Raw genomic sequence first — 24528 nt, forward strand, 5'->3', positions numbered from 1 at the left:
AATCAGAAAATATCACCTTACAAGAGGCCCCCAAGAAACCCATTCTGAGTGTTCCTCTACTGCCACCTTGTGGATTTTTGTTGAAAAAATAAAAAGCTACAAGAATTTTTTTCTTCTAATTTTCAAGACCTGCATACCTCTCACCTATGTTTGCTAACTGTTAACATCTGGATCCACCCACTCCATTTATCTAAATACACACCCATACCCACACATCCTTTTTTTCAAATCATACAAAAGTAGGTTGCTTTCATCACGACACTTCACTGCAAAATATTTCAGGATGTATTTTCCAAGAATAAACTGATTCCTCTATTTAACCACAATATCAACACACCTTAAAAAGTCGCCATGAATTCAATATCATCCAGCATCCGGTCTTTACTAAAATTCCTTCAATCATCCACCAAAATATCCTTTATGGCTTCTGTTTTTCCAATCCAAGATCCACTCAAGACTCACTCAGAGCATCTGAGTGTCTCTTTAAAGAGTCCAGGTAGGATGTCCTGCATCATGCCTCACATTCTAGAATTGCCTCTTTCCTCGCTATGATATTTAGATCAAACATTTCCAGCAAGAACATCACATAAATTACGTTGTGTACCTTCCTCTTGATCATACTGAAGGCACATCATCAAGTAAAACCACTATTGGCACTGACAAGCTTGTCACTTGGTTAAAGTAGTGACCATCAGACTTTTCCATTGAGAAAGCATGTTTTTTCTCTTTAAAAGTAGTCTGTACAGTGATATTTTGAGACTTATTTTCAACATTTTGCCCAGTCATATTAGCATCCTCTCATGATCCTTACCTGAGCCAATTATTACTTTGGGTGTTAAAAAAAAATTGCTTTTCTAATTATTTTTATTCCTTTTACATTTAGTAGCTGGCAGTCTTCTGTTTAAAAAAAACACACTGGGAATTCTTTTTTCTCCTCTCCTTTTATTTTACTTTGAATATTAGCATGAATTTGTGAATTTTTTTTTCTTAACTCAATGTACTATAAACTATTACCATCATTCATTTGTGTGTTTAAATTATCCCAGACTTAGCCAGTGGGTGTCCCTTCAAGTTGCTTCTTGTGTCCTTATGAAATATTCCTATCATTCTCTGATCACTTTCTTACTTTCTGCTTGTATTAATCCATTTTCATACTGATATGAAGAAATAACTGAGACTGGGTAATTTATAAAGAAAAAGGAGGTTTAAGTGCCACATGGCTAGTGTGGCCTCACAATCGTGGTGGAAGGCAAAGGAGGAGCAAAGGTATGTCTTACATGGCAGCAGGCAAGAGATCATGTGCAGGGGAACTGCCCTTTATACAACCATCAGATCTTGTGAGTCTTTTCACTATCATGAGAACAGCAGGGAAAAAAACCCTTCTCTATGATTCAATTACCTCCCACTGGGTCCCTCCTACAACATGTGGGGATTATGGGAGCTACAATTCAAGATGAGATTTGGGTGGGGACATAGCCAAACCATATCACTGGTATAGCAAGGTATCTACATCTAGGCTCACACTGTGCTTGTACTTTCACTGAAATCAGTAGTTTCTCCAAAGAAACCTGATTAGTTTAAGTAGGAAATGATGCACAGAAACAAATATCTTGGTGTTAGGTATGTATGCTACTACAGGGTCATTACTCCTATATCCAGTCAATCAATGAACAGAGATAAACAGAGATACATACACACACACTCACACACACATGCATGCATGCATGCATTTTAATCATGAGTTCAGATGTCTTCTATGATTGAGTAGCTTGTAGCAGAGATGAATATTTTAACAAGAAAAACTAGAAAAGGCAGGTTTTTATAAACATCTTTTGAGAAGAAATAAGAAGGCTACTAAGAAACTAGATCCAGAAAGAAGGGAGCTCATTAAGGTGAGCTTACTTCATGGAAACTTATTTTCTTCCTGGATGTTTTTGGCATGGAGGATGAGATAAAGAATTTAGCAGAGCAGTTTTAGGTCACCTCTTGGGGCTGGGGAGATTAAATTGTGCAGTGGACAAGGCAGCTAGATGTTGAGAGACCAAGCTCCCAGAGAGATAGAAGGGACAGAGAAAAGAACCTAGCACTTGGAACCAATGTTCTTCTAGAGGCATTTACAGTTTAAACAGTGCAGAAAATTAGGGTAAGAAGCCAAGCAGAAAGCATCAACAAAGCAGAGCAAGCAAGCAGGCTCACAATGTTCCAGGGTGAAAAATTGGAGTTCATGACCTTATAAGTAGGAGGAGCTCCAACAAACAACCCTGATTCTTAGTTGGAACTCCTAGAGAGCTACACCCTAGAAGTGGGTGTAAACCAGAAATAAACTGGGACATAAAACGACTGCAAATTAGCTTTCAGTAAGCAAAGCCCCAAGTTGAATTACATTTATCTAATCCTCTGCTGCCTCACAGAGGAAAGGGCAATATCCTCTGGAGGAAGATACCATAATCTGGAGTCTCTATATGTTTCATACACAATGTTGGGCATTCAGTCAAAAACATTTTTTATATGACAAAGAGTTGTATTCTTTCAAACTCTGACAAAACAATAAGAGAAACATAAGCACTTTCATTTTTTAAAACAATCTTCTTTTCAGGTATTAAAGCTTTTCGGTTTAAATCAAAATTTCAATCTCATTCTGAATTCAAATCTTCTCTTCAATCTCAGTTCAGGCCTCATCTCTCGGGTCAGAAATAGGCAGAGAGGAGGAGGGTCTAGTCCTTCACATTCTTGATCTATTCAGTAAAAATTTACTGACATACAAATAAACAGGAGCAAGAGAAAAAGAGAGAGGCTAGAAACAGAAACAGGTAATATTGGAGTTATCAGACAAAGACTTTAAAATAATTGTGATGAATAGGTTCAAGGAAATATACGGCAAAAGACAGAATGTCACTAAAGAATTGGAATCTACAATAAAAAGCCAAATGGAAGTCTGAAACAGAAAATAAAATAGCTAAGATTAAGAGCTCAACAGATGGATTTAACAGCAGATTGGGCAAGGTTGAAAATGGAATTAGTGCACTAGATAGTATCTAGAATGAAGTGTAGAAGTAAAAAGCATTGACATTCCTGAAAAGGTTGTAAGATATACATATATATATAATAGTGGGAAAGACTAATATAAGTGTAGTTGGGGGACCTAAGAAAAGAAGAGCAAGGGAGTTAGGGTACAAGCAGCCTTAGAGAAAGTGGACAAATTCTTTAAGAAACAGAACTCAACAAAATTGACACAAAAATAAATAGTCCTAGATCTATGAAAGAAAAAAAACACTGTTATTAAAAACTTCCCCACAAAGTAAAACTCCAGGCCTAAATGGCTTCACTGACAAAGTGTTTTAAACACTTGAAGAGTAAATAATATTAATCTTACGCAAATACTTCCAAAAAAAAAAAAGAGAGAGAAAACATGGAACACTTCCCATCTTGTTTTATGAAGCCAGCAAAATGAAAACTTGTAAAAGACATTTCAAGAAATAAAAATCACATTAATAATATGTGTGTGTGTGTAAATCTAGCTTAGTGATATTTAACAATGCTAATATATCACAACCACATGAAGCTTATGGAAAATTAATTCATTTAACTTATAATTTACTATATTAACAGGAAAAAAGGGTAGAAAATCATATGATCACCTCACTAGATGCAGAAAAGACATTTAATGAAATTCTACTTTCAATTGTGATTAATAAAAAAAAAAAAAAAGAAAGCCTCTTAGCAAACTTAGACGACAAGGGAATTTCCTCAATCTGAATAAATAGTAGCTACAAAAATCCTACAGCAAACATCATAATTATTGTTAAATTATTTTAAAAATTTCCCCTGAGATCAGGAACAAGATATGATGTCTGTTAGCAATACTTCTATTTGATGTCACACTAGAGATCCTAATCAGCATAATAAGTCAAGAAAGAAAGGAAGGAGAGGTATAAGGATTAGAAGTGAAAAAATCCAGAAGTATCTACAAAAGTTTTGAATTAATAGCTGTTTTAAGGAGGTTGGTAGGAGTTGAAAATATAAAAATCAATTTCATTTATCTAGATCAGGAGAGTAAGTACAAATGTTTAAAACTACAATATCTTCCAAAAATAATCAAATACCTAGAAATAAATCTTTAAAAAGATGTGTAAGGTCTTTACACTAAAAACCATAAGATTTTTCCGAGAAATTTTTTAAAAACTGATTTAAATACAGGAATATACTTATGAACATGAATATACATGTTCATAGGCTGGAGTCTTGATTTTGTTAATATATCATTTCCTCCCAACTTGATTTATGGAGTCAATAAAATCCCTCCCCCTAAAAAGTCACAAGTTTGTTGTGAAAATTAATAAGCTGATACTCAAATTTATATGAAACCTCAGTTGGAGCGGGAAGTAGAGCAAGATGGCTGAATAGAAGCCTCCCACAATTGTTCCCCACGCAGGAATACAAAATTGAACAACTATCTACACAAAAATACACCGTCATAAGAACCAAAAATTAGGAAAGCAATCACAGTACCTGGTTTTATTATAACATCATATTAAAGAAAGAGGCACTGAAGAGGGCAGGAAAGACAGTCCCCAGTCGCCTACACAACCCCTCCCGCTTCCCCGGCAGTGGTCATATGGCACATGGAGAGAGAATGCATGCACTTGTTGGAGGGAGAGCACAATGGTTGTGGGACTATGCATTGGAATTCAGTGCTGCCCTGTCAGAGTGGAAAGCAACATGGGGCAGAATTCAGTCGGTGCCCATAGAGGGAGCATTCAGACCAACCTTAGACAAAGGCAAATTATCTAGCCCAGTGGTTGGAACCTAAGTTCCAGCAAGCCCCACCACTGTATGCTAAAGGGCTATAGGATCTTAAATAAACTTGAAAGGCAGTCGAGGCCACAAGGACCGCAATTCCCGGGCAAGTCCTGGTGCTCTTCCAGGTTGGAAGCCAGTGGACTAGGGGGCATACAACATAGTGAGACACAAGCTGGGGTGGCCAAGAGAGTGCTTGCATCACCCTCTCCCTCAACACCAGGCAGCATAACTTGCAGCTCTTGGAGAGACTCCTTCTCTTGAGGAGAGAAGAGCAGAAAGTAAAGAGGATGTTGTCTTCCAACTTGTATACCAGCTTAGCCATAGTAGAATAGGGAACCGAGGAAGAGTCCTGAGGCTCTAGCTCCCAGACGACATTTCTAAACACACCCTGGGCCAGAAGGGAAACTGTTGCCTTAAAGGGAAAATTCAGTCCTGGCAGAAGGCATCGCCTGTTGACTAAAGAGTCCCTGAGACCAGAATAATCAGCAGTGGTAGCCAGTCAGCACTCACTGTAGGCCTTGGGTGAGACTCAGAGTTATGCTGGCTTCAGGTGTGACCCAACATACTCCCAGCTATGGTGGCTATGGGGAGAGATTCCTTCTGCTTTAGGAAAGGAGAGGGAAGAATAAAGGGGACTTTTTCAGCTTGGGTACCAGCTTGGCCACAGTGGGGTAGAGCACCAAATAGGCCCTTAGGATCCCTGTTTCCAGGCCTTAGACCGTAGATGACATTCCTGGACCCGCCCTGGGACAAAGGAGAATCTACAATGCTGAAGAGACTCAAGACTGGCAGCATTCACTGCAAGCTGACAGAAGAATCCTTGGTCTTTAGTTGAACATCTGTGGTAGCCAGGCAGCACTTACCATAGGCCTAAACAGTGGTGGCCATGGGGAGTCTCTTCTGCTTGAGGAAAGGTGAGGGTAGAGTGAGAAGGATTTTGTCTCATGGCATGGGTACCAGCTCAGCCATAATAAAATAGAGCACAAGGTAGAATTCTAAGGTTTCCAACTCCAGGCCCTGGCTACCAGACAGCATCACTGGACCTACCCAGAGCCGGAGAGAATTCTCCATCCTTAAGGGAAGGACACAAACCTGGCAGGCTCTACCAACTGCTGATTGTAGAGTCCTTGGGCCTTGAGTGAATATATGCAGTAGTCAGGCAGTGGTCACTGCAGGCCTGTGTAAGACCCAGTGCTGTACTGGCTTCAGGTCTGACTCAGTATAGTCTTAGTCATGGTGGTCACAGGGGTACTTGTATCACCCTTCCCCCAGTTCCTGGCAGTGCATCTGAGAGAGAGAGAGAGAGAGAGAGAGAGAGAGAGAGAGAGAGAGAGAGAGAGAAAGAAAGACTCTGTTTCACGGAATGTAAGGGAAGAAGACAAGAGTTTCTCCCTGGACTCTCCCAGATCTTACCCAAGACCACAAAGGCGGTAACTTTACAAGTCTTAAAGAGTCACAGCATTACTGGGCTTTGGGAACCCTCAAAGCAGATATGGTAACAGTAACCAAAGACTTAGATCACAACACTCAAGTTCCTTCAAATACCTGGAAAGATTCCAGGAAGGATACAAACAAGCCCAGACTGTGAAAACTATAATAAATACCTAACTCTTTGAAGCCCACATACTGATAAACATCCACAAGCATCAACACCATCCAAAAAACCATAATTTCACCAAAAAGGCACCAGTGACTAATCCCAAAGAAACAGAGATATGTGACCTTTAAGACAGAATTCAAAATACTGTTTTGAGGAAGCTCAAGGAAATACAAGATAACACAGAGAAGGAATTCAGACTCCTATCAGATACATTTAACAAAGATATTGAAATTTAAAAAGAATCAAGCAGGCCTGGTGCAGTGGCTCATGCCTGTAATCCTAGTGCTTTGGAAGGCTGAAGCAGGCAGATCACTTTGAGGCTAGGAGTTCAAGGCCAGTCTGGCCAACATGGCAAAATCCTGTCTCTACTAATAATATAAAAATTAGCTGGGCGCAGTGGCACATGTTGTAATTCCAGCTACTCAGGAGGCTGAGGCACAAGAATTGCTTGAACCCAGGAGGCAGAAGTTGCAGTGAGCCAAGATCGCACCACTGCAGCACAGCCTGGCTGACAGAGTGAGACCCTGTCTCAAAAAAAAAAAAAAAAAAAAAGAAGCAGAAATTCTGGAGGCGAACAAGGCAAGTAACATACTGAAGAATGCATCAAAGTCTCCTAACAGCAGAACTGATAAAGCAGAAGAAAGAAATAGTGAGCCTGAAGACAGGCTATTTGAAAATCTGCACTCAGAGGAGACGAAATAAAGAAAAAAAAAGAGAAAAGAATGAAGCATGCTTACAAGATCTACAAACCAGCCTCAAAGGGCAAATCTAAGAGATAGTGACCTTAAATAGAAGGTAGAGAGAGAAATAGGAGTAGAAAGTTTATTCAAAGAGATAAAAACAGAGAATGTCCCAAACCTAGAGAAAGATACCAATATTCAAGTACAAAAACAAGTCTATAGAACATCAAGCACATTGAACACAAATAAGACTACCTCAAGACATTTATTAGTCAAACTCCCAAAGGTCAAGGATAAAGAAAGAATGCTAAAAGCAACAAGAGAAAAGAAACAAATAACATACAATGAAGCTCCGATATGTCTGGGAGCAGACTTCTCGGTAGAAAGCTTACAGGCCAGGAAAGAGTGGCATGAGATACTTAAAGTGCTGAGGAAAAAAACAAAAACAAAAACTTTTATCCTAGATTAGCATTTCCGGACAAAATATCCTTCAAACACGAAGGAGAAATAAAGACTTTCCCAGTCAAACAAAAGCTGAGGGATTTCAACACAAGACCTGTCCTACAAGAAATGCTAGGGGGAGTTCTTCAATCTGAAAGAACAGGATGCTAATGAACTGTAAGAAAACATCTGGGCTCACGCCTGTAATCCCAACACTTTGGGAGGCCAAGGTGGGTGGATCACCTGAGGTCAGGGGTTCGAAACCATCCTGGCCAACATGGCGAAACCCCGTCACTACTAAAAATACAAAATTAGCCGGGCATGGTGGCACATGCCTGTAATCCCAGCCACTTGGGAGAGTGAGGCAGGAGAATCGCTTGAACTTGGGAGGCAGAGGTTGCAGTGAACCAAAATCGCACCACTGCACTCCAGCCTGGGCAACAAGAGCAAAATTCCGTCTCAAAAAAACAAAAAAAAAAAAACCTCACTGGTAATAGTGCACAGAAAAACAGACAAGTATAACATTGAAATTATGGTGTATAAATTACTCATAGTTTGAGTAGAAACACCAAAAGATGATCTAATCAAAACTAATAACTAAAACAACTTTTCAGGACTTAGGCAGTATAGTAAGATAGAAACAGAAACAACAAAAAGTAAAAACTGGGGCAATTAAGTTAACGTGTGGAGATTTTATTAGTCTTCTTCTCGCTAGTTGATTTTTTGTATTTATGTAATAAGTGTTGTTATTTTAAAATATGGGCTATATTATTTGCAAGCCTCATGGTAACCTCAAATCTTAAAACATACAACAGATACACAAAATTAAAAATCAAGAAATTAACACATACCCCAGAGAAAATCACCTTCACTAAAAGGAAGAGAGGAAGGAAGGAAAGAAAGAAAAAAAGACTATAAAACAATCAGAAAACAAGAAAATGGCAGGAGAATGTCATTACTTACCAATAATGACACTGGATGTATATGGACTAAACTCTCCAATCAAAAGACATAGAATGGCTGAAGGGATTAAAAAGCAAGACCCAGTGATCGGTTGCCTAAATGTAACATGCTTCACCTATAAAGACACAGATAGACTGAAAATAAAGTGATGGAAAAAGATATTCTATGTTAATGGATACCAAAAAAGAGTAGGAGTCACTCTGTACTTATATCAGACAAAATAGAGTTCAAGAGAGAAACTATAAGAAGAGACAAATTAGATCACTATATAATGATAAAGGAGTGAATTCATCAAGAGGATGTAATAATTTTAAATAGATAAGCATCCAACACTGGAACACACAGATATATAAAGCAAATATTATTAGAGCTAGAGAAATAGACCCCAATACAAAAATAGCTGTGTAATTTAACACCCAACTGTCAGCACTGGACAGACTTTCCAGACAGAAAATCAACAAAGAAACATCAGACTTAATCTCCACTATAAAACAATAAACCTAACAGATATTTACAGAATAGAACATTTCATCATATGACTGCAGAATACACATTATTCTCAGAACATGGATCATCTTCAAAGATAGACCATATAGTAGCCACAAAACAAGTGTTAAAAATTAAAAATATTGAGATAATATCAAGCATTGTCTCTAACTACAATGGTATAAAACTAGAGATCAATAATAAGAGGAATTTTGAAAACTACATAAACACATGGAAATTAAGCAGTATGAACCTGAATGGCCAGTGGGTCAATGAAGAGATTAAAATGGAAATTAAAAAACATCTTGGAACAAATGAAAATGGAAATACAACAACATACCAAAACCTATGGTATACAGTGATAGCTGTACTAAGAGGAGAATTTATAGCAATAAGCACCTACATCAAAAAAAAAAGCAAAACTCAAACAATCAAATGATACATCATTAGCCAGTCCTCTATAAATGATCATATAGGTTATTTCTAATATTGTTTTCCATTACACACAATGCTGCAATAAATAACCTCGGTACATATGTTGTTTCTTTGTGGAGGGGGATCCTCTGGTTAAAATACCAGAAGTGAGATTGCTGTGTCAAGAGATAAAAATATTGCAAAATCTCTCTCCAAAGGAGTCACTATAATTTCACACTAGCAATGTTTGAGTGACTATTTTCATAGAGTATTGCCCACAGAATGTGTTGCCAAGCTTGTCAAAACTTCTCCATCCTCACACTCAGCTAATGACTTTGATTCCTACTTAACTGAGAAAATTGAAGCAATAAGAAACTCCACAGACTCCTATTGCCACCACCTTTGTGCCTATGCTCTCTGCCATCTTGCTTATCACCATAAGTGAAGCTCTACTTGCTTCTATCTAATGTCACCTATGTATTTGATCCTTCCTCTCTCACCTATTGAAGTACATGACTCCAACATTTTTACACTCTCTCTCCTATATAACTAATGTTTTACTCTCTACTGGATCATTTCCACCAACATATAAATATGCCATTATTTCTGAGTGGGGGAGTGCAGGGGGGATTTTCCTTAGGATGGAGACACCTGAACAATACGTGGTTGGGCAAGGACAGAAAAAAATAAAAATACCTTCTGCTCTTAAAGAAAAAATAAAAATTCTTCATTCATTCATGTTAATGATTTGGAAGTAAACTCACCTGATAACAGTGTTCTACACCAGGAGCTCTCAAAATTTAATGTACATCAGAATCACCTGAAGGGCTTGTTGAACCACAGAGTTTCTGACTCGGTAGGTTTGGGATGTGGCCTCCTAGAATTTACATTTCTCACGTACTCCCAGATGATACTGCTCTTGCTGTTATGGGGATCTTGCTTTGAAAATCACTGCTCTACACCCTCTTTTTACATTTGACACATCACATCTTAATTCAACACAATCTGCATCAATTGGGCATTTGTCGATAAACTTCAAAGGTGCAAATAATCTCCTTTTTAAATTATGAAATACATTACCTTAAAAAAAGCACATTTCCCTTGACCTCACTCCTCCCACCAATTATTGTTTGATTTGTTCATTCCTGTTTGAGGCAAAAATTCTCAAAAGAGTTCCTATCTTTGCTGTCTCCAATTCCTCTAGTCTTTTTTTCTTTTTTTTTTTTTTTTTTCTTTTGAGACAGAATCTCGCTCTTTAGCCCAGGTTAGAGTGCAGTGTCATGATCAACTTCTCAAACAGCCAGGACTACAGGCACATCCCACCATACATGGCTAATTTTTTTTTTTTTTTAATTTTTGTAGAGATGCGGTCTCACTATTTTGCCCAGGCTGGTCTTAAACTCCTGGCCTCAAGCAACCCTCCTGCCTTCACCTCCCAAAGCACTGGGATTACAACTGCGAACTATTATACCCAGGCATCCTCTAGTCTTTTTAAAATCACTACAATCAGGCTTTCACTCCTACAATAACCTCTATATTGATAAATCTACCTTCAAGTCTTATCTCTCACCTGACTTATCAGGGGCATTTGAGCTTGTATTACACCCTTCCCCTTTCTTCCCTTGACTTCAAAAACACCCTACACTTTGTGTTTCCCTCCTACCTCATTCAACACTCTCAGTCTCATTTACTGACTTTCCTCTCTTTCCCTACGTCAATTTTGGGATTCATCCTTGGTCCTCTTCTGTAACTATCTCATTTGCTCTACTACATAGCTTTAAATATCAGCTTTCTGCTGACGATCCCCAAATTTATATCTCTAGCTCTAAATTCCTGACTCATATATCCAGCAACTATTCAACATCTGCACCTCAGTGTCTAATACTTATCTCCAATTCAACATGGCCAATTCCTGGGTCCTCAAACCAGCTTCTACTATGGTCTGCCCCATATCAGTATTGATAACAACTCCATCCTTCTCATGCTTTCTGGATTACTTCCTTTCTCATACACCTCACATCCAATCTTCAGGAGATCCTATACACATCCTATACACACTTCCTTCAACTCATTCCCCAAAATCTGACCTTCTATCTGACCTTTTTTTGTTTGGTTGGCTTTGGTTTTGAGACAGGGTCTCACTGAGTCACTCAGGCTGGAGTGCAGTGGCATGATCATGGCTCACTGTAGCCTTGACCTCCCAGGCTCAAGCAATCCTCCCACCTCAGCCTCCCAAGTAGCTGGGACTACAGATATGCATCACCACGCCTGGCTAATTTTTGTATTTTTTTGTAAAGAGGACGTCTCACCATGTTGCCCAGGCTAGTCTCAAACTCCTGAGCTCAGGCAATCCACATACTTCGACTTCTCAAAGTGTTAGGATTACAGGTGCGAGCCACCACATCTGGCCAAATCTGACCTTCTTAACACCACCTCTTATCTGCTAACACTCTGGTGTGAGCCCCTACATTGCTGCAACAGGCTCATCACTGGTATTCTGCTTATCTTCTTGCCATCCTACAGTCTATTCCCAGCACAGCAGCCAGAGTGATTGCATTCAAACACAAGCCAGGCCCTGCCCCTCCTCTGCTCAAAACCCCAAACTGGCTCCCATCTCCTGCAGAGTCAAAGCCCAAGTCCTCGCCATGGCCTGCAAGGCCCTATATGTCATCTGGTGCAATCACCTTTCTAACTACTTACCCAATACTCTTTCCCTTGCCTCTCTCAATCAGTCACAGAGGCCTCTTTGCCATTCCACAAACCTGCAGGCACATGTCCACCTTGCGGCTTTTGCTCTGGCTGTCTCCTCTGCTGGAATGCACCTCCCTTAGATGTCAGCTCTGTTAACTCCTTTATGTCCTTCAAATCTTCTCTGCTTAATGAAGTCTATTCTGACTATTCAGCAGTACAGCCTCTACCTCTCCTCAGTGCCACTCTGAACCCCTCTCCTTCTGCATTTTTACTTTTTTCTGTAATACTTAAAACATTCAAGCGCATTATATAATTTATTTATTTATTATAACTGTTGTTTCTTCCTCTGTCGTACTCTCCCTACTCCCATCACTAGAATGTAAGCTTCCTGAGAGCACTGCTGTATCACAAGCACCCAGAACAGTGCCCGGAATATAGTAAGTCCTCAACAAACATTTATTAAATAGACAAATTTTCTCTTTGCTTCCAGAAAAGTCATTGCCATTGCTACTGTTTTTGAAACACTGCCTTCTTGTGCTCCCAATCTGCAGCTTCCATTCAGTCCTCGCTGCATTTAACACATGCTATGTTCCGAGGAGAAATGGAAAGAATGCTCTTCTTTCCATAGGACTCAGGCCTAGTCTATGGAGCCAAAGGAATAGGTATTCTACTCACCCATTCATCACCAAGATTCTTCCCTCAAGGGCCAGAAAGTAAAACAAAGTCCTCCAAGGCCCCAGTCCCTATAATGAATCTGAGGAAATGGATGCCCAGATATGTCTGAAATTTAGTTTTCACTCAGATATAAACTTCTGCTACATATAAAATGAAGTGATTTGAGTAGATGAGTTCTGGTCTTTTTTATTGTTTAACTTTTATTTAAGGTTTAAGGGTACATGTGCAGGTTTGTCATGTCATAGGTGTTTGGTATACAGATTATTTCATCACCCAGGTACTAAGCATAGTACCCAATAGTTACTTTTCCTGCTCCACTACCTCCCGTTACACTTCTCCATCAAGTAGGCCCCAGTGTCTGTTGTTCCCCCTCTTGGTGCTCATTGGTTCTCATTATTTATTTCTCACTTACAAGGGAGAACATGTGGTATTAGAAAATGTGGTGAATATACACCACGGAATACTATGCAACCATAAAACTGAATGAGATCATGTCCTTTGCAGGAACATGGATGGAGTTGCAGGCCATTATCCTTAGCAAACTAACACAGGAACAGTTCTGGTCTTTTCCAGCTCTAAATGTTCTTGTGACATTGTAGCTTAGTTTTTACAGTTAAATTATCATATTTCCAAAGTGCTAATTATTTGTAATGCTTATTCCAAGTATGATTCTCTACTTTTAAAAACCCCAAGTTAAATTACCTAAAAGCTGTTCTCGGAGCTGTTTTATCATGAACATACATTCCATAACTGTCTGTACTGGGTGAAGGAGTTGATATTCTGAGTGATAATTCAACTTTTTAGGTGATTTTTTTTTCCCCTTCAGTGAATCAACTGGTCATTTGACTGGACTGTCCAAATAAACCAGTTGTAGAATAATGTTTTGGAAGGGAATTTCTCTAAAGTCAGCAAGACACTGTGGCCTATATAAGTGAAAGTAAGCAAAGCTATATTTAGCTTTCCCTTATCTATCACATTATTTGGCAAGAGACAGGCATCAGTCAGCCCAAGTGTCTTTTCCCAGCTTTGGTTCCCAACAAAGACAGAGTAGGCAGGACATAAGAGGGTCATGTTGGCTTTTCCTGGGAGATTCTAGCTATTTGGCTTATTTTATTGTTGTTTCTACATTTTAAAAAGCTTTTTATTTTGTAATGCAAAAGTTGTCAAAATCAAAATGCAGTTACTAATGTTAGGAACACCCTAACAAATAGAGTCAGGAAAGTCCATGAAGAGAGGGTTCTCATGCTTGTATGACCGATAACAAAATAACATTCAAAATACTACAAAAAACACAACCTTACACAAAGGCCATCATAACCCAATACATAAAAGTACTTCTGCAAGACTATCTGCCCAACGACTGCCTGTCCAACCTCGGACTGGTATCACCCTTGTTATTGATCTTTGTAGCCAAAGATAATTATTTCAAAATGAATATATAATTCGCCCCATTTTTTCCCTGAAAAAGCTTTATCTTCCTTTACTTCCCTAAATATGACATGAGTATTCCCAGTACAATACTCTATTTCCAAATAAACATCTTTGTTTCTTTCTGTTATTTAGGTTAACAGAAATAACGATAGATTAATGAGAAGTTGCAAAAATGAAAAAGAGTGATCTGGTGTATTCTTCACCCAATTTCCCCCAATAGTTACATCTTACATAACTACAGTACAATATCAAAACTTGGAAACTGGCATTGGAACAATATGTGTATATAGTTCTATTCCATTTGATCACATATGTAGATTTATCACAACCATCACTGAAATCCAAATGCAGAAATACAGTAAGTCCTCACTTAATGTTGTTGATAGTTATTGGAAACTGTGACTTTAAGTGAAATTACATATAATGAAGCCAATTTGACCATAGGCTAACTGATATAAACAAGAGTCAAGTTTCTATGGTATATTTCTGGTCACAAAAACATCACCAAACTTTTAAATAAAGGCCTCAAACACTTCTAATATTAAACATTGAAATGAATGCAAGCTATCCCTACATTTTAAAAAGATTAATGAAAACAAGATAATTATTTACCAAATTTTTGGTGAATCAGTGGATCACAGTGGTCATAGTGATAATGGATTAAATAAAGAAATAAATGTCTGCAAAGTGAACATTGTTAGGAGCACCTCCTCCCACCACTCAGTTCAGAAACAAGCAATAACAAATATGGCAGGCTCACTGATCACTTTCTTACCGTTTCATGTATTGTCATGTATGTGTAAGATTACTGTAGGCTTTACAAATTTTTATTTTACCATAATTTGTACTTATTCATTCATTCATTCATTTTCCGTCCTACTTATTCCAGTTTGGGGTTCTGGAGGACCAGAGCCTATCTCTGCAGCTCAGGGTGCAAGGCAGTAACCTACCCTGGCCAGGACAGCATTCCATCACGGGGTACACTCACGCACACCTCCACACTCACTCAGACAACGTAGACAGGCCAATGAGCCTAACGTGCACAGCTTTTGAATGTAGGAGGAAACTGGAGTATTTAGAGAAAAACCCACGAAGATATGGGAGGAACATGGAAACTCCACACAGAACAGTGGTCCTGGCAGAAAATCAATTTTTTCCTCATGGATGTCATGAGGAAACATTGTTGAATGAAACAATGTTATGCAAGGACCTACTGTATTCCATCACCACAAGGATCTCCCTAATGCTAAACAATTACAGTTACATCCATCCTCCTCCTCTCTACTTAATCTATTTTCAGCTATTTAAGGAATGTGCTGCTGAAGATGGGATTTTCCTGTTGTGACCTATACCTAAAAACTCCGAGAACAGCTGTATCATTTTCATGGCAAAGAAATCTCTGACAACTTATCAAACTTCTGTTTTCAGCCAAAGCTCACAACTACCAGTTTGCTTTACTGCCGTAAAAAATCTGGGCCTTTCTAGGAATATTTAATATTCAAATATATTTTAATTAACTTATTCTATTCTTGTCATTATTGAAGCATAGATTTAAAAAAAAAATCCCTTAGTAAGCGATTGTTTAAAATGCCTCCTCCAATGACCTAGTTACATGCTCAATAAGACAATGAAATCTAGATCTACGGCTCTGAGGAATAACATTCGATAACTTTCTATCTCCAATGTGCAAAAGAGCTATGGGTCATAAGTATTTAAAATGCAAACCCTCTCATTACAACAGAAACATTTCCACTGCGTTACCTTTCCAATCTGCATCATTTTTCTTCCTGTACCCCACCATCCTTCCCTTTTTCCAGCTACTCTTCCTGTAAGATTTCTTTTCCTACCTATCCACAATAACTTCTCCCCCACAAAGACATTGAAGTCAATTATACCTGCAGAAGTTTAGCTAGCTATCACAAAAAATTCAAGGACATGAATATGTGATACATTTTTCCAACAAAATTGAAATCCCACCGTATATAGAGTTTTTGTAATCTGCTTTTTTCACTCTACGTATGAGCATTTTCCCATGCCATTAAACATTTCATTATTCTTAAAGGCTTAATAAGGAGAATTCTGGCAAAAGAGCAGATTGAGCTGATATGAATATATACTTTATGCTTAAAAACATCTAGGAATGCTGGATAAAATATAATACCTAAACCATCCAACTTTAATGCATAGCCTAGCTTGAAAGGAAAGTGAATTTCCAGGGGTCATAAGGAAAGAAATCAGAGCCAGAACTAGGATGACTATCTCAGGTTTCACATGAAATGTTCCACATTCAGGAAAAATCTTCCATCCCAGGTAAGCCGGGTAATTGGCCATCTTTGCCCAATGCAATAAGGGGAAGCAGATACGCAATGGACTTGTATGTGTTTCAGGCCACATATAGGCTCTAGGGGTTGGGTCTAGCACTTTTAATTCTCTTATTAGTCCCAATTATTTGTTGATTATCTTGGATTTCCATTATGTAAATGATAGAAATTGTATGCAGATGAGTGGTTGTCTGATTTGGAATTTAGAAGTCATTTCTTTCTCTTATATAATTTCTTTGGCTAGATCTTCCAGTATTATGTTAAATAGTAGCTTTGAGAACAAGCCTCACTGCCTTGCTCTTGACCTTAAAGGGAATGCTTCTAAATTTTCTCCATTAAATATTTTTATTTTGGCTTACTTTTATAAGGTCAGGGGAGTTCCCTTCCATTTCTAGTGTACTGAGTTCTTTAAATCTGAAATCGTCGTTGATACCTATCCATTGCTGTCTTCTATACCTTTTCAGAAAATCATGTAATTTTTCTCCTTTCTTTAATGTAATTATACTCCTGCACATTTCAGCAGTGAAACATCCTTGAACTCCTAGAATAAAGTCTACTTAGTACATTGTGAGATTATAGATAGGTAGATAGATAGAAAGACAGACTTATAAGATTTTTATACCTATGTCTGTAAGTTAAATTGGCCTCTATCACTTTTTTCTTGCACTACCTTTGGCTGGTTGTGATATCTACAGCATATTAGTTTCACAAACATGATGAGCAGCTTTTTCTGTTCTTCTACTCTGTAGAACAACGTATATAAGATTGAGATTATTTGTTCTGAAATTTCAGTAAAATTCACCTGAAAAAATTGGGGTCTAACCCTAAGAACAAGTAGGGGAAAGTAAAGATTGCAAAGAGAAACCTTTACTCTAACCAGTCCACCATACATAGGCCCTATCTTGTACATTTCCCTTCATTTACTGGCCCTGCCCAAAGATCTTTGAAAAACTTTAAATTATTGGACTTCTAGACTTTTCGTTGCTGTTTGACACCAAGTTCCATTAACTCCCCTATCACTCTTTTGGCATTGGCAGAGGGGAATGTGGGAGAGGGAGCTATATATAATAACTTGATTTGCCAAATATGACAATTTCTGTTCAATATGACTCGGTTTGCTGATTTAAAGGAACTTTGCAAGAGGAAACACAGGCCTTTAAAATTTTTGTCAATTGCCTTCCTTTGCTCTTACAGCACATTCAGACATTCTTTGCCTTTCAGAGGTCATCTCTCTTTCCTGTATGCTCAAAATTCCTTAGAACTTTGGAAAATGTTTCCCTGCTCTACCCACTACAAAGAATGTTAGGCACCTCTCCTCTCTGTTCCCATAGCAGTGATCTGTTTCTAAGTCTAAGGCACTGTTGACGAATGTCTGCCTCATTAGATTGCAAGCTTCTTAAAAAGGACTGTGGTTATTTTTACCCCCTCCCAGTATTTAACACAGTGTCTAACATAGAGTAGGAGGCTGTTAAATTGTGTTGAATGACTAACGTAATTACAGAGAATGTTATGAACTAACAGTATCTCATAACAACCCAACATATACTGTCTTGATTATTTTCAGAGAACTTTAGGAGAAGACAGGCAACTATTTTTTTTTTCTTATCATTTGGGCCAACATCACTCAAGTAGTGTGTACAAGCTATGAGTAGAAGGATTCAGGAATCCTGACTACCAAGCAATAGACCTACCCATTAGAGCTCTACCCCTCATACTTCCCCTTACCTGTCAAGTCATAGTTTCAATGCATTTATAACACTATTCTCAACTTTTAAATTTCAAAGAGTCATTTCTGCCTATTTATTCGGCCTTCACCTACTGTGTATCCTGCCAGTAAGTGGGCAGTGACTTTGTGGTTCTGTCCTCATGATGCAAATAGCCAGGCTTGGCTATGCAAGAGATTATAATGCATCAAATTAAAATGAGCCTCAATTAGGCAGCAAGCACATAAGCAAAATGTAGAGCTCATGAGAGCAGGAATGTTTGTCCATTTTGCCCACTGCTTTATCCCTGGTACATAGAACAGTGACTGACAAAAAATAAGGGCTCTGTAAGTATTTCTTGAATGATGAATGAATGAATGAATGAATGAATTGCTAAGTATAGTGTTCTGATAGTACTATAAACAGTGCATTCTGCTTTATATATGCACTCCTGCAAAATTGAAGCCAATGAAATATTTAAGTAGAGTTTATTATTCACGATACACCTTGATATCCCTTGTTAGGCATTGCATCAATCCTATGAGCTAACCTATTTCTTAAGGCTGGCTTCCTGAGTATGCAACTTATGCAATCACATAGCATCTAGTTCTTAGAAGGGTCCCATGCTTGGTTTAATGCTCTGCTGTTGCTATCTTAAAATACAGCCCCATATTTTCATTTTGCTCTAGGTTCCACACGTCAAACAGCCAGTCCTGCTAGTCCTGAATACCTTTCCATTTGAGTTTGGCACCCTTGAAGTTATAACTCATCTACAGGTAAATTCTCTTGGCAAGTCCCCTGCCTGAGATGTGGGGCAGGCAGCAGCAAACCTGGAGTGCCCACATATTACAGCTTGGGCTGGGGCTCTAAATTCAGGCTGGCAATCCCATAGTAGTAGTATCAGTTCTCCTAACCACTCCCCCAAGGGAAATTTGTGTATCATTTAGACCATAAATAGACAAAAAGCATTCCTAAATGTCATAATGAATAAAATATTCCTTTATTACACTAAAGAGCCACTTATTTTATAGAGCTTCCATTGTCCACAATGCTGATGCTAATAGCCAAGAGAGAGCTTGTCCACATTTTCCAAGTGACTGAACTTTACATGTATCCAGATTCTCTACCGAAGTCTGGTTGTCCTAGGGCTGAAGTGAAAGATCTTTGTTTTTGACCACTTGGTGATCCTTGGTTTAAAGTCCCTGTGTCTGTGGAAGTAAGGAGATTGTCTAGCACCTCTGGCTTTAAAGCAGTCACCCTAGTCAAGTTCAGGCTCTTCATCAGAGACACTTCTCATTTAGCTAGTGTCTTTTCATTTGGAATAGATATGGTCATGGCTTGAGGGAAATGACTCTGTGACCATTAATGTTTGTACATTAGTTACACACTTATTATCTACCCATCTATGACTTGCAGGGCTTGAACATCCATGTCAGACATGATTTGGTACTGCATTAGGCACTGGTGTTGGAGACAGCATTCTAAACAACCTTGTTTCCTTCCCACTCTTGTGAGTCCCTTTGGCATTTAATCTTTAATAACAACAACCTTTGATTGCCTCAATTTTCATCTCTGGTCCAGCATTTTTTCTGCAGCACTAATTGTTCAACTATCACTCTAAGCTCACACTCTTTGACCACTTAATGATAATCTTTGTCTGTGTACCCTGAAACCTAACTTCTAATCTGTTAAAGAATAGTTGCAGATAATTCTTCTCTATTGCTTTCAAAGTATTACTTCAGACTATACTTATCTTCTTTATAGATTACAAATGTTTTCAGTAAAATTTCAATCTTAGTTCTAAAGCAGGAGTGTCCAATCTTTTGGCTTCCCTGGGCCATACTGGAAGAATTGGACCACACATAAAATACACTAACACAAAGATAGCTGATGAGCAAAAAAAAAAAAAAAAAAAAAAAATCACAACAAAAATCTCATGATGTTTTAAGAAAGTTTATAAATTTGTGTTGGGCTGCATTCAAAGCCGTCCTGGGCCACATGCAGCCCATGAGCTGCAGGTTGGACAAGCTTGTTCTAAAGTAATTGTTTTCTTATGTAGCTATTTTATTACTTATTTCTACACAACAAACTTTTTTGCTGCTCTTTTTCATTTCGTTTCTGCTGAATACAGCTCTTAAAATTTAGAGCAGCAATATCAGATTCTTGGGAAATAACTTTCAAAGCAAACACTTGTTTACTGAACTCGTGATCATTTGGTATACATGACTCCTTTCTATGATTTCAGTTTGCCTTGGAAATGCCTGTTCATCACAGCAAAAGCGAAGAACTCCACAAGTCATTTTTGTTTCTAATTCAATTATACACACAGATATTTTATTTATTGAACATCAGACACTGTCCTAGGCACTTTAGCCTATGATGGTTAATTTTATGTGTCAACTTGACTGAGCTATGGGGTGACCAGAATTTGGTCAAACATTATTCTGGGTGTGTCAGTGAAGGTGTTTTGGGATATGATTAACACTTAAATTGGTAGACTAAGTAAAGCAGATTGTGCTTCCTCACATGAGTGGGCCTCATCCAATCAGTTGAAGCCCTGAGTAGAACAAAAAGGGTGACCCTCCTCTGAGTAAGAAAGAATTCCCCCTGCCAGAATACCTTCAAACTGAGACACTGGCTCTTCCTGAGTCTCAAGCCCGCCAGCTTTTGAATGGAAACTGTACCATTGGCTCTCTTGGTTCTCAGGCCTTTGAACTCAGCCTAGAACTAAACCCAGCTCTCTTGGATCTCCAGCTTGCTGACTCAGATCTTGGGACTTGTCCACCTACATAACCACATGAGCCAATTTCTTATAATACATTTATTTGTGCATATATGATATATTCATATATATGTGTGTGTGTATATACACACACATATATATAAAATACACATACATACATACCCTACTGATATCTGTACAGCTTGCTCCCTTACTTCCTGAGATTCTCACTCAAATATCATATTCTCAGTAAGGCCTACTCTGGCCACCTTATGTAAAACTACAAACTTCCCTCACACTCCCTAGTACTTTTTCCTGCTTTATTTTTTTCCTCCTTAGCACACGTTATCTAACATACTATGTATTTTACTGATTGATTTTGTTTCTTTTCTGGATACTTCACTAGAATGTAAACTCTATAAGGGCAGATATTTTTGTATTTTTTTTTTTACTTCTGTCTCCCCAGCACTACAGTACCTAGCACATATTGTTGAATAAATGAATAAATGACCACATTATTTTCATTTGCATCCAAGCGAGTTGCACTAAATGTGCATTTCAGTTGCACTGAAAAATTTGGACTCTTGATTCAAAAGGGTATCTGCAACAGATCTCCTTCTGTCTGGTGTCTATCAAACATCTCAACAGCTTCTTCAGAAGATAATCATACTGCTGTCTTGATAAATCTTGCAATGCACACGTTGTGGATCTTACCTTCAGCAAGCATTTTCAATTGTGGGGCTTTGTGCTTTGTTGGCTCAAATGACACCTCCTACAACAGAGCAAATATGGAGATGTGTACATTTCCCAGGCATGGTGCCTTTATGAACCTCCATTTGACAAGAACTCTTTTATTCTCATTATATCTGCAAGCTCTGATCTATCCAAAGTTTTTGTAATAAGAGCTTTTTCTTTTCTGATCACCAAAAACCAAGACTTCTTCCCTCAAAATTGCAATCTATTCATATCATAACTGAATCCTGAGAAACCTGAGTGTCCTCCCCTTTCAGTTCTTCTCATTCTCCAAGCGACTACTAGTCTGGGCAAGGTGCCCCTGTGAAGTGCTCCCATAGATTTGATACTCTTTTTATCATAGCCCTGCCATTACTTCTTTACCTGGCTTCCTCTCCAGCTGTACTGTGAGCTCCATCAAGGCAGGGCCAAGTCTGTCTTGCTCATGACTCTATCTCCAAGACACAGAGTGCATGGCACATAACAGGAACTCAATAAATGTTTGCCAAATGAATGAGTAACAAGCCCAGGTAAACTTGAGTCTCACATATTTCCAAAGAAAAAAGTGCATCATAGGACATGATTTTAAAAATAAGCATAATAAATTCATATATATCACAGAACGCAATTATTTAAAAAGAAAACACAAGATAACAGTATTTAGCACTAGTGAAATTATGATTTTTTTCCTTTATCCTATATTTTCTTCTTTACCAAATTTCCCATAATAATTGTATTTTACTTTTATAGTGGGAAAAGTAATACTATAAATTATAAAATAAAAAACCCTATAAATTATCTTCACCTCTTTTCCTCAAAATAAACGAAGTACCATACACTGCAACATATGATCATTGGGGTTTTTCTCTCTGCTTGCTGACAGGTGAATAACAACATGGAACATATGTCTTATTTAGTACCAACAGAAGTATACCTTGATACAATAACCCAAGTTGGAAAAATCATGTAACTTTTTAGGATCTGAAATGCCACCAGTGTTTTAGGCATGTTTTTAAAGATTCTGTAGGAACCGTTTTTAATAAAAAGAATTCAGATTCTGGTTTGATGCACGAAAACAGAACTCAATTTTATTTCACGTTTGAAAGTAAACATGACAAAAATAAGAACCAATTTTTAACTTTCCAAAATGCTCCATGAGGTTTGGATGGCTGAGACAGTCCCCTCTGCTCTGAATGGTTTGTGTTGTCTCGAGGGGAAAATAATGCTATGGGAGAAAAGTAAAGTGGGGTTAAACAACTTGAAAAGACTAGTATTCACACATCACACTTTGTCATAAAAGGAAGTCCCTGTAACAAAATTATCAAATTCTTTATAGTGAATGTTATGATTAACTTATGTATTTTCAGTTTGCCAGTACATCATCTTCTGTTCTGTGAGGCATACATATAAAATAGATTAGAGCAAATATCATTAGAGAGATAATTTCTGAATAACAAAGTTAACTTCCATGTCTCAGTGAATGGTCCACAGAAACCAAGTTTTGTTAGTCTAGTTATAATGTTATATATGTATATATGTGTGTGTACATGTGTACATATGCACACATGTATTGCATCAAACTGATACAAGGAAATATATTCATATGAATAATAATACAAGGCATTATTATAGTAATATATATTTATGTGTTAGCTTAAGTAAATATGTATCAAATATACATATATGATACCTTATATAAAGATTTTCTTTTTTTTCTTCTGAGATAAATTGCTTTTCCTATTCATCAAATCAACCTTCTCATTCTGAAGATTGGTGAAATGAAGCCCAGGAAAGTTAAACGACTTGCTCAAGCATACACTGTAAATAATGGCAGAACTGGGACTAAAGCCAGAGTCTCCTGACACGGAATTCAGTGGTCTGTTATTCCATTCCTTTGCCTCTCTGTAACTTAACACCTTAATTTTGGGTAGTGCTTTGCAATTTTCAAAACATTTTCACATACATTATATTGTTTAAGTTACACAAAAAATCTAAGATGATGGTATCAAGGAACTGAAAGGTTAATTTCACTGCCTATGGAAACACTACTAGTTAATGACCTGGGTCTCCTTACTCCCAGTCCCTGAGATACAGCTTTGTTTCTCACCAACCATTTTATTCTTACTTGGTCCTTCACAGTTATTTTGGGAGGAGGAGACCCAAGTCAAGGCTAGGGGTCTATAAGCCTGTACAAGTGTAACTTGTACAAAGTAGTCCCTAGTATATGATTCTGGGATCCCTCTCTCAACCTCTTCTAACACTACATCATGCAGGTTTGAAGAACAGGTAGCTGAGACTAACAGGTAAGATCCAGGATTCAATCTCAGCTCTGTCAGACTCCTAAGGCCATGCTCCTTCCACTGGATATGTGATGTGGTCACATATGAGGACTGTGGCCTTCATTATTTACCAAGGGTGTCTATCAGGGAGCCATAGAGTCAGAGTGGGCAGGTTCAACTTCTTTTCTCCCTCTGAAAAGCTGACCTGTGTATACCATATAATGTGGCACTCAAAACAATTTGGCACATTTCTTATCCATTTTCCTACCATCTCAATATCTCTAGTGATAAATATTTGTTCAGAAGCTGCCCCTCCTGTGATCCAAACATTTGTGTGGTTAAAAAAATGTTTCAGTCAAACCAAGATGATGGTAGAAATATAAAGCTAACAAGAATCAGAGATTGAGCACTTCAACTTTAAATCCTATTGTCAATTACCTTTGGTCTCTTGCTACTCTTCACCATGTTCCTCATCTCCTCCTGCTGCTCTCTGTAACATTTTAGACTTCCTCTTTCGTTTCCTTCTTTGTTTCTTCAAACCCGTTACAACTCTGCTGACCTTCCTTCGTAAATAATTGGCCCATTTGCTG

General features: G+C 38.1%; 1 protein-coding gene across 1 annotated transcript in view; it reads right to left on the minus strand.

The window, feature by feature from the left end:
* Nucleotides 1-22720: 22720 nt before the first annotated feature.
* The window catches only part of FMR1NB (fragile X mental retardation 1 neighbor), a 46923-nt gene continuing 45115 nt past the window's right edge, over nucleotides 22721-24528 (minus strand). The window contains exons 5-6 of the mRNA XM_011993017.1: nucleotides 24377-24525; nucleotides 22721-22884 (exon numbers count right to left, since the gene is read on the minus strand). Of these exons, the coding sequence (XP_011848407.1) occupies nucleotides 24390-24525 (136 nt within the window). The 3' untranslated portion in view covers nucleotides 22721-22884; nucleotides 24377-24389. The remainder of the gene's footprint in view (nucleotides 22885-24376; nucleotides 24526-24528) is intronic.

The sequence above is a fragment of the Mandrillus leucophaeus genome, unplaced genomic scaffold (genome assembly GCF_000951045.1).
Source record: "Mandrillus leucophaeus isolate KB7577 unplaced genomic scaffold, Mleu.le_1.0 Scaffold422, whole genome shotgun sequence".
NCBI classification, from domain to species: Eukaryota; Metazoa; Chordata; class Mammalia; order Primates; family Cercopithecidae; genus Mandrillus; species Mandrillus leucophaeus.